Source organism: Benincasa hispida, chromosome 12 (assembly GCF_027475165.1).
Source record: "Benincasa hispida cultivar pf3 chromosome 12, pf3_genome.v1.1, whole genome shotgun sequence".
Classification (NCBI taxonomy): Eukaryota; Viridiplantae; Streptophyta; class Magnoliopsida; order Cucurbitales; family Cucurbitaceae; genus Benincasa; species Benincasa hispida.
In genome coordinates, this window is record NC_143489.1 from 68,103,283 (window position 1) to 68,113,483 (window position 10,201).

Below are 10,201 nucleotides of genomic sequence, written 5' to 3' on the forward strand. Positions count from 1 at the left end.
TTTTTTTACTTATGATAAACTTATATATACATATATTTATTTTAATTTTATGGATAACTTATTCTCCAACAACTCTTAAAAATAATTTTGTAGCACTTTGGAATAATAATTTTCATACTATAAATCAAGATTGAGTTATTAATTTAATATACAAAATTAATATTATTATTTTTTTACATATTAACATTTTACTTATTTGTGGAACAAAAATTTAAATAACTCGAGTGAGCATAGCCAATCCAACTCAAATATTTTAGGGTTTGATTGAGTTGGGTTCATCATTTAATAGGAATTAATTGGATTGAAAAAATTTACAATCCAAGCAAATAGATTGGATCTAAAAACTGCTTCAACCCCATTCACCAACACCGCTAATATTCACATGCACCTTTTCTTCTTCATTCTTTTTTCTCTTCTTTAATTTCTGTATCAGATCTAATTCCTTCTTTTTCTATAAGTCGTTTTCATTCTCGATCTTTGCATCACTCATATTTTTAGTCTTATGTTATCATTCTCCCACTCTCACTCTCTCGTTCCATTTGTGTCGAGGATGAAAATTACGAAAAAGTAGTTAGAAATGAAAAAGTAGGTTGAAAGTTTTTATTTTATTTTATTATTTTTTTTTATAGAATACTAGCGTGCATGCAAGAGAGAAGAAACTATGATCATCTTATTCTAAGGTGCCCGTGGTATTAAATTTTTTATTGACATGTCAAGATATCATTGATAATTTCAATTACAATATAAAAAAATCATGAAAAATAAAAATAATCAACAAGCAAAACTTTGCTTTCTTTTTCTATTGAAAATGTAATTAATGTGAATGTGATATGTATAATAAATATTTAAACTCATTTAAAAAAGGAATATATATGTACTATGTAAAATGCTTTTTTAACAATATTTTCATAAATATCCATCAACCTCCATATTTTAAATTTGAAGTTGACACACCAAACATATTTATCTTTATTTCTCAAACACCTTATTCCTGTTATATGTGAACAAAATTTTCAGCCAAATGGCCCATTAAAGTACAAAATGTGTAAATAAGATTTAATTTTAAAAATCTAATAAATTTATGGAAAAATTACCCTTTTTAGTCCCAAATTTTAAAGAATATGAGATTTTGGTCACTTAAATTTCAAAACATGCATTTTAATCATCAAATATTTTAGAATAAATGTATTTGGTCCTTAAATTCTCAAAAAAAAAAAAAAAAAAAAAAATCTTTAATCTCCGAGTTTTTAAAATTAAGTTCAAAATGTCTTGACAATAATTTTATCATCATTTTAAATTAGATAAATAATTTTTTTTAAATACCTATTATTTCTAAAATTATTTTTTAAACTTCATTGTCATATATAATTATATAGAATAAAAAAATACTTTAATGACATTTTAAATCAATTCTTAAAAATTTGGGTACTAAAAACTTATATTTAAAATTTTAGAGTGTTCTAACAAATTTGAATACTAAAAAAATAAAAAAATAAAAAGTATATTTTGAAAATCGAAGGATGGAGATTCAACATCACAAACCCGCCAACTTTATTGATAAATATTCTCACCAATTTCATAATTAAAATTACAATTTCTCTCCTATCCCACAAAATAAAAATATATATATATAAAGATCTCCGGAGTTTCTATGTCATCACCGAGTCTTGGCTGGAGGGGATACCCAAATCACTGGATAATATTTTACACAACTGCACGTTATAATAACATAATCTTTAGAGGTCTCTTAGGTTGAAAAAGCTTCGATTAGTTACGATATTTCATTTTTAGTTTTCTATTTTCCAAAAGTTTGGATTTATTTTCTTACCATTTCTTTCCATTAGAAAATATTTAAAATTTTATTCTTATTTCAAAAACAAAAGCTAGAATTTTTTTTTTTTTTGTTAGTTTTAAAAAATTGGTAAGATTTTGAAATCCTATATCAAAAGAAAAAAACTTAACACTACTTTAATAAGCTTAATTTTTAAAAATAAAAAACCAAAAATTAAGGTCGTGTTTGATAATCATTTCATTTTTTGTTTTTTGTTTTTGAAAATGAAGTATATAGACACTATTTCCACCTCCAAATTTCTTCTTTGTTATCTACTTTTTACCAATGATTTAAAAAACAAAGCCAAATTTTAAAAACTAAAATATGTAGCTTTTAAAAATTTAAAATTTGTTCTTTTTTTCTGTTTTGGAATTTGACCAAGAATTCAACCATTGTATTTACAAATCATTGTAAGAAATAGAAAAGAAACAATCTTCAAAAACCAAAAACAAAATACGGTTACCAAACGTGGTCTAAGATTTCGTTTGATAACCATTTGATTTATACTTTTAAATTTTTTTTAAATCGTGTTTAAAACAAAAAGAAAAAAAAAGTATAAATAAAAATAATGTTTATAAACTTACTTTACAAAAACTAAAAATTAAATATCATATAATTATCAAATATGACGTGTAAGGAATAGATCATAAAAGAAGGGGACCTGTCTATATGAAGATGAATCTCCATGCAACTTTCTTAATTCTACAACAAATAGTGATGGACTTATCTCAAAAACCTGCAAATATTTACATACCAATTAATCCATAATTATTTGATATATTATTTGTTTAAATAAAACTAATTTTTTAAAAAATTCGCAGAGAAAAAAATTAAATTACCTCTGCTGATATAGAGAGTATGCTGGACACACCATTTTCACCTTGATGTTCTCTCATTACTTTCAACTGAAAAGGATATACCACACAAACACACAGCTATATACTTGAGAGTTTATTTGGAGAAATAACTTCAAAAGTTTCTTTTTAACTTCATCAACTAAACAAAACAATAATAGTCTCAATTTTCTAACTCATTTGAGTTAAATCACCCGTTTTCTCGTTTCAAATCATTGCCACATTCCCAAGTCTAATACTTTGTCAACATTCAAACAAATAATGTCAAATGTATTTTACCACAAATTTGGCCTAAATCGACGTATGAACTTTTTGTTTAGTTGACGTTTGTGACAAAAAACGGTCAATCAAACTTTTATTTATCCACATTTTAAAATTAACTATAAATTTAAAAATACATATATTGACACTTATAAACTATCAATAAATGTTTATATTTTTGTTGACATAAAATATGTAATTTTTGTCTACTAATGACAGTCAAAACATGTCATCATAAAGAGGATAGGAAAAGAAAAAATGAAAACTACTTAGGTGCAGGGATACACTCATCTATTGTGTAACCCATCCTGCACCCAATAAAAAATTGTCACTCAATCTAAGTGGCAATTTTTTATTTTAAAAAAATGATTAAAAATTTTAAAAAAAATCAGAAAATAGTTAAAAATTACCCTTCCTTCTTTCTTATGGACAAGAAAGCCCATGTCTGTTACAAGATCCTCCATCCTGTTGAGTATATGTTCTTTTGTAGAGTGGTTGGTTGTAAATCTGATCTTCCTCTCAGTAATGTCCTAACATATATATCATAGTTAATTAGTTAATTAAAACAATAATAGAATGGATTAATTCTTAGAACTCTAAAAATTAAATAATGGCACATAATGAATATAGTAATTAATTATTTCTCATTTGATGCTCACCTCTTTCTCAAAGAAACCTGAAAGGTCTAAGCATGAGGACATTCCAATCAGTTGAAATGCATTTATAGTAGTAGTAGGAGACTCTGAACTCTTTTCCCCAAGATAAGATGGCTACCCAAACAAAAAAAATGCCACGCGTCAAAATTAGTTAACGTCGTCGTGGTATCTAATAATCGTTAGAGATAAATTTGAAAATTTAGATATTTTGAATAATTAGATATGCATATTCGAGATACTTTTATAATTGGTTTAAAAACTATTTTGGTTGATTTTAGTTCTTCGATTCTTGTACTTTCAAAATAATTTATTTTAGTCTCCGTACTTTCAATTTTTGTTCCATTCAAAATGGTCTCTCTTTTGATTACATACTTTTAAAAATTGACAATTTTGAGCTTTATTTTAACACAAATTTTATATGCAATGAAAACCAGTTTAATGCAAATTTATAATAGCCTTTTAAGAAATTTAGTAAATGAAAGGGTGTCATGTTAAAATTTCAAATGAAAATGAAAATATAAAGAAATGGACCAAAGCGTCATCTTTTCAAAGTCACCAAAACATACATTTTGAAAGTATAGAGACTAAAATGAATCAAAGGTAAAAGTATATATATGAATCAAAATTGACGTTTTAAAAGTATAAAAAACAAAGCTTAGATCAAAATAATATTTTAACATTTTTGCAGTTTCTTTCTAATATATTCAACCGTTCAAAATTATCGATCACATCGTCACAACTTCTTCGATAACATGTCTAAATTGAGGGCTTACCACTTGATGCATTGGGAAGACCACAGCTTCATTAGTGTATATATCTTCCTCTTCTTCATCAAGGTAGGCTGGATGATAGTCCTTTCTAAACCAATCATCCATTTTGATAGAAGCCATAGTTATCCTAGAAATAGGGTTTGGATCAAGAATCCTTCTTATCAAATTTTTGGCTCCTTGTGACAGCCACTTGGGTAGATAAATTTCTCCTTTCAAAATCTGAAATTTTCAACTAACACTCAGCCAAATGATCTTTGAGACAAGAACAAAAATAATGATGGTAAAAGAAAAACTTTTGATCCCTAAACTTCTAAAAACGATTTAATATTAGTAGTTTTTTGTAAATATAATCGATCATCTTTAACAAATTTATCGATCAATATAGGTAAGAAATTTTATTAAATTTACAAAATTTTGTAGAACAAAACAATAAATTGTTACGTATTAAAATTGATAGACTAGAAACTAAATCATCGTTTCAAACTAACTCCAATGAAAATTCAGGAACAAAAAGATTTTTTTTTTTCCTAAACACTTTGCAAAATGAGATATTATGACGGATAATTTAACTAAAATGGATTAAAACTATTGAGAATTAATTACCTTATGATAAAGAACAGACAAATTTCTATCATCGAAAGGAAGTGATCCGGTGAGAATTACAAACAAGATAACACCACAAGACCATATATCTGAGGCTGCACCATCATACCCTCTGTTTGCAAGAATCTCTGGTGCTACATAGTTTGGGCTTCCACAGGTTGTGTGAAGCAAACCATCACCCTTTATATTAACGAAACAGTTGCAAATATAGCAAGTATTAACAGGTATAATACAATGCAAAAAATATAAATTAAACTCATGAAGTCTATCAAACTATATCGTTGATAGGAGTTTGTCGTAGAGTTTACAACTAATAGAAGCTATCAACGATATGGTTTATCACAAGTAGATTTTGTTATATTTGCAATATTTTTAAAACGTTGCTATATACTTAATTATTAGTTTTAAAACTAATAATTAAGTGTAAAGCAACATTTTAAAAGTGTTATCCACTATAATTATCATACTTTTAATAATAATAGCATATATAGGACCGTATGCTAATGTTTTCGTTTTTTTTTCTTTTTTCTAATTTTTTAAAAGCTAAAAACGAAACGAAAACAAAATGTGTTTGACAACTGTTTTTCATTTTTTAGTGAAATTAAATCAAGTATATGATATAAAAAAATGTGTTAGAAAATATTTGCTAACTTAGAAAATTGCGACGATTTGAGATTTGATTGATTTCTCAAAAACTTAATCTCATATTGAAAAAAAAATCAAAACACTTCCTGATTTTTATAAGATCTATGAGTTACTTTTGTTATTCTCAATTGATTTTGAGATGGAATGTCATACTTATTTGATACTAACCCTTTATACGTAGAACAATAAATTAAAGCTTTCAACAAAGACTAACATTTTTGTACTTACCCTAAAATGTTCGGGTAAAGCACTTAACCCAAAGTCAGTTATCTTAACGTTTCCCTTGGCATCAACAAGTATGTTCTCCAGCTGCACATACGTTTCCAACAAAACCATGAATTTCCTTTGAAAAAAAAAAAAAAAAAAAAAAAAAAGATTTTCTTAGTCACGAAAATACTCGTTTAAACCATAATATTGATTCATAATTAAAATAAAAATCATTGTTAAACTATATAAAATGATACTCTTATGTCCAGTTTAGTTTTTTTCAAACGAGATATTAATAGAATAATGGATCAGTAAATGCATCAGAATATCTCAACTAGCTTGATACATCTATAACACCATTATCGTACTTCAAACCAAAAGTAGAGATGATACATTAATCACAAAAGAAATGTACATAGTGAAGCTAGGCAAACTCGAAACCAAAAGAGGAATAGACTTAGATAAAAGCCTTCCAGTTTAGAGAAATGGTTGATACAACGTAACTATTGAATAAAGTAGATCTAGAGCACTATGAAGCAGCAAAAAATAAAACACCATCCCACTAAAACACGATAGATTTCCCAGAATTTTTTAAAATACGATTGTTCTTTTCCAACCATAGGTTCCAAAGAGTAGCCCCAAAAAAATAGTGCAGATGTCCAGTTTAGATTTTGAAAATTTTTATTTTTTACTCTTCAACAAGTTCGTCATTCCAAAAAAAAAAATCCATTAAAATCAATGATATATGAAAATACAAAGTATTGGTGATATTATTTACGATTATAACTGTATAGAAGACTAAAATTATTGTTCTTATTATTTATTTCATCTCAAAAGATGTATCAATTTATGTGACTAATGTTGTAAATCATGTTAGATATGTTTTCTAGATTTTCAGACGTTATTGGTTCTACTTCAATTTTCATCCAAATTTCACATATAAAAAAATCATCGAGGAAATGTTTAATTCAAAATAAATTTCAAAATTAAAAGTTAAAAATAAAACTTTTTGAAGTATTTGAGATGTACAGATCAGAGATAGAGGACTGATTAAATCAAACCAAAATGACTTGCTAAAAAGTTACTTCTATTATTAAATCGCATGCTTTAGATTAACTTCTTTCTTCTTTTATTTTCTTTTTTTTTTTTTTTTACCTTGAGATCTCTATGGTAAACGCCTTTCTTATGGCAGTAACTCACACCATCAACTAACTGTTGGAAGATTTTTCTACCTTGAGCTTCTGATAGCTTTCCCTTAGACGCCTAAATCATAATGCACAAAATGAAATAAATGAGAATCATGCATATATAAATTAATTAAGTTAAAGATATATATCTTACGATTGTATCAAATAATTCTCCGCCGTTCACGTACTCGAGAACCATGTAAATTTTGCTTTTACTAGCCAACACCTGCGTGCATTTGTAAACAAGTATTCACTATTGAGTTTAAAAAATTAAAAATAACAAATAAAAAATAAATGGTTTTGCCCAAAAACAAAATTTAAATTTTAAAATTTAAATAAAAATAAAAATAAAAAGTACAAGTTATTGGATCGATTGGATTTGGGCATCTTTCTTAAGTTGTCCAATTGATCAATTTGGGCTTCTTTCTATTTGGTTAACCCATATGGTCTACAAGTTTGGGTTTCTTTCTTTAGTGGTGACACTGGATCCATTTAGGGTTTTTGTTTTCTTTTTCTTTTTAGTACAAATGAGAGAGTGGAGATTTGAACATTTGATTAAGTTGTTTTTACTTTGATAACTAATTCATTTAGACTTCATTCAATTAAATGGTGATCGAAATATAGTGACAATTAAAGGTGGGAGATTAAACCAAATGATAATTTGTGTCTTATCTATTGAGTTATGTTCGATGAAGCTAGGAGGGTAGGCAACTTTATTGAATAATTTTTCCACGTTTACTCTCTACTCTCTCCCCATTCTTTCCTTTTACCTTTAATTTTTATTTTCCTACAATTTAAAATTAGTGGTACACTCTTTGATAATTTACATTATGTTTTATATTTGCGAGTGTTTTTACTTCAACAAATATGAGTTTGATAGATTAACTGAATCCTATATTTTGCCGTCTAAATAGTGAATATATATATATATTAATTAGTATATCTAGATTTTGAATTTGAAATTTTCAAATGTAAAAATATATTAAAGTAAAGAGAAAATTATAATAAATATATTATTTCAAATACAATTTATTTTATGTGAAATTAAAATAAACACCTGTATAAAGGTAATTATTTAAAATGATAAAACCGTTTGAAAATATTTATAAATATAGTAAAATATCTAGACATTCGGTTATATTTATAAATAAGTTGAACAATTATTTAAATTAATATTATAATTTCTATAACATACAAAATAATTATTATAAAAAAATTGAACAATTATCTAAATTAAATTCCAGTTTATAAATCTACAATCAAACACATGTATCATATTTTCATAAAACCATGTTGTCAAATCAAATCAAATTTCCTATGGGCCTAAATTTAAATAATATATATATAGCGGCCGGTGTGCAATTTTTGACTTTTAATATTTTAATTTTTAAATTTTGGTAGGGTAAAAAAATAAATAAAGAGGCTTACACCACGCATTTCAGCCAACACACGTCATCTCACGAAACGTGATACGCGAGATAAGAAAGCACTACAAAGCAATTAATATTGACACGTAGACTCCTTAACTTGTGGAATTGAAACAGCCACATTTCCAACGTTATTTTATGATAATTCATATTACTTTTAAATAATCTTACATATAAATTCACTCATAAATGCTGATCAATTAAACAGAATAATAATTTAAATAGGGATTTAGTTGAAAATGGACGAGTAAAATAAAAGATGGCCAAACTAATAATTTCCATCCGGTTTTTTCTTTCTTTAATTTTGGTTTTTTCATAAGATAACGTTATAATAATATTAATAATAGATTTTTTTTATAAAAAAAAACAAAAAAGATGAAAATTGAAAATATTTTGGGTACGGTCGGTAATCAAATCAATCTAGCTCTTTTCGGTTAAGATTTTCAAAATATAGCGCCGAAAATTTTGGTAAAAGTAGAATAAACTAATATATAAAAAAGAAAATATATGTTTTTTTTTTCTCGAAATATTAAATTTGATTTTCATTGATCACTATATTTTAAAATATTAAAAAAATAAATTTTCATTTGATTATTTTTATTTCAAATTCATGGATAATAGAGTTTGAGAGGATACCTCATGAAGCCTGACTATATTTGGATGCCTGAGAAGTTTGAGGGTGTGTATTTCCCTTTTAAACTGCAGTCAAGAAAACATAATTAATATATATAAAATAGAAAAAGAAAATCTTGAATTTTCTCATTTGATTTACTGTCAAAAGTTTAATATTATAAGTTTAAAGCTACTTTTCCATGGGAAACTAGTTAGAATGTTGAAGGAAGATTGAAATTCTAAATTTCTTAGTTTTGAAAAAAAAAATTATAAAATGTAAAATGTTACATTGTGAAAAAAAATAAGGACATTTTTTTTTAAAAAAAAAAAAAAAGGCAACATTTTGTGATATAGTTTGGTTAGGAAAAATTAGATTAAAAAAGTTTGATTTTGCCATGAGAAGAGGAAATGAAGAAAATGAGAATAAGATGAAATAAGAAAGAATTTAGAAGACCTGATGGGTGATATTAAGAAGGATAATTTTGGTCTTATCAACTTCTTTGACAGCAAAAGGTTGCTGAGTTTCAAAATTAATTGCAAATTTGACCTTCCCAAAATTGCCATGGCCGAGCGTTTTTCCAAGCTCGTACTTTCCCAATCGCATTTTTCTCTCTTCTCGCCGACGATCTCTTCCTGATATAATTTCTTTTCTGTTGTGTGCTATGTGATCAATATATATAATTAATTAATATATATATAGAGAGAGAGAGAGAGGATTCTTTAACTTGTAGCCACATATTATGATATGGCCCTCATACTTTTCTTTTTATCTCAAATATACCTTTATATTTCTCATAATTGCAATCTTACTCCTAAACTTTCTTAAATGCCAAAATTATTCAAGGTTATTTATTTCACAGTTTGGTCCCTAGATTTTGACTTTAGATTTTAAAATGTTACACATTTAATTTTTTTAATTTTGTTTCAATTTTGTACCTAAGTCTTGATTTGAATTTTGTTTCAATTTGATCAATTGATTTTAAGATTTTACAATTTTAACTTCATTTTTTCATTAATTACTTACTTTCAATCATTGGCATCAATTTATATCAATTAATTAAAAATAATTAGAATTTTAAAAATAGTGAAACTTAATTAATTATAATTTTTTTAACGATTTTTAATTTATTAACATAAATTGACTCCAA

The 10,201-nt window shown here is 25.8% G+C and overlaps 1 protein-coding gene across 1 annotated transcript; it reads right to left on the bottom strand.

Moving 5' to 3' along the window:
- Window positions 1-1,527: 1,527 nt before the first annotated feature.
- LOC120092573 (CBL-interacting serine/threonine-protein kinase 1-like) lies at window positions 1,528-9,724 on the bottom strand. The gene is made up of 12 exons (XM_039050699.2): window positions 9,508-9,724; window positions 9,078-9,140; window positions 7,169-7,240; window positions 6,983-7,090; window positions 5,849-5,929; window positions 4,976-5,155; window positions 4,376-4,591; window positions 3,606-3,716; window positions 3,357-3,476; window positions 2,671-2,736; window positions 2,493-2,567; window positions 1,528-1,712 (listed from the first exon to the last, which is right to left on the bottom strand). The coding sequence occupies exons 1-12, from the start codon at window positions 9,655-9,657 to the stop codon at window positions 1,650-1,652; spliced, it is 1,305 nt and encodes a 434-aa protein (XP_038906627.1). The 5' UTR covers window positions 9,658-9,724; the 3' UTR covers window positions 1,528-1,649.
- Window positions 9,725-10,201: the final 477 nt, after the last annotated feature.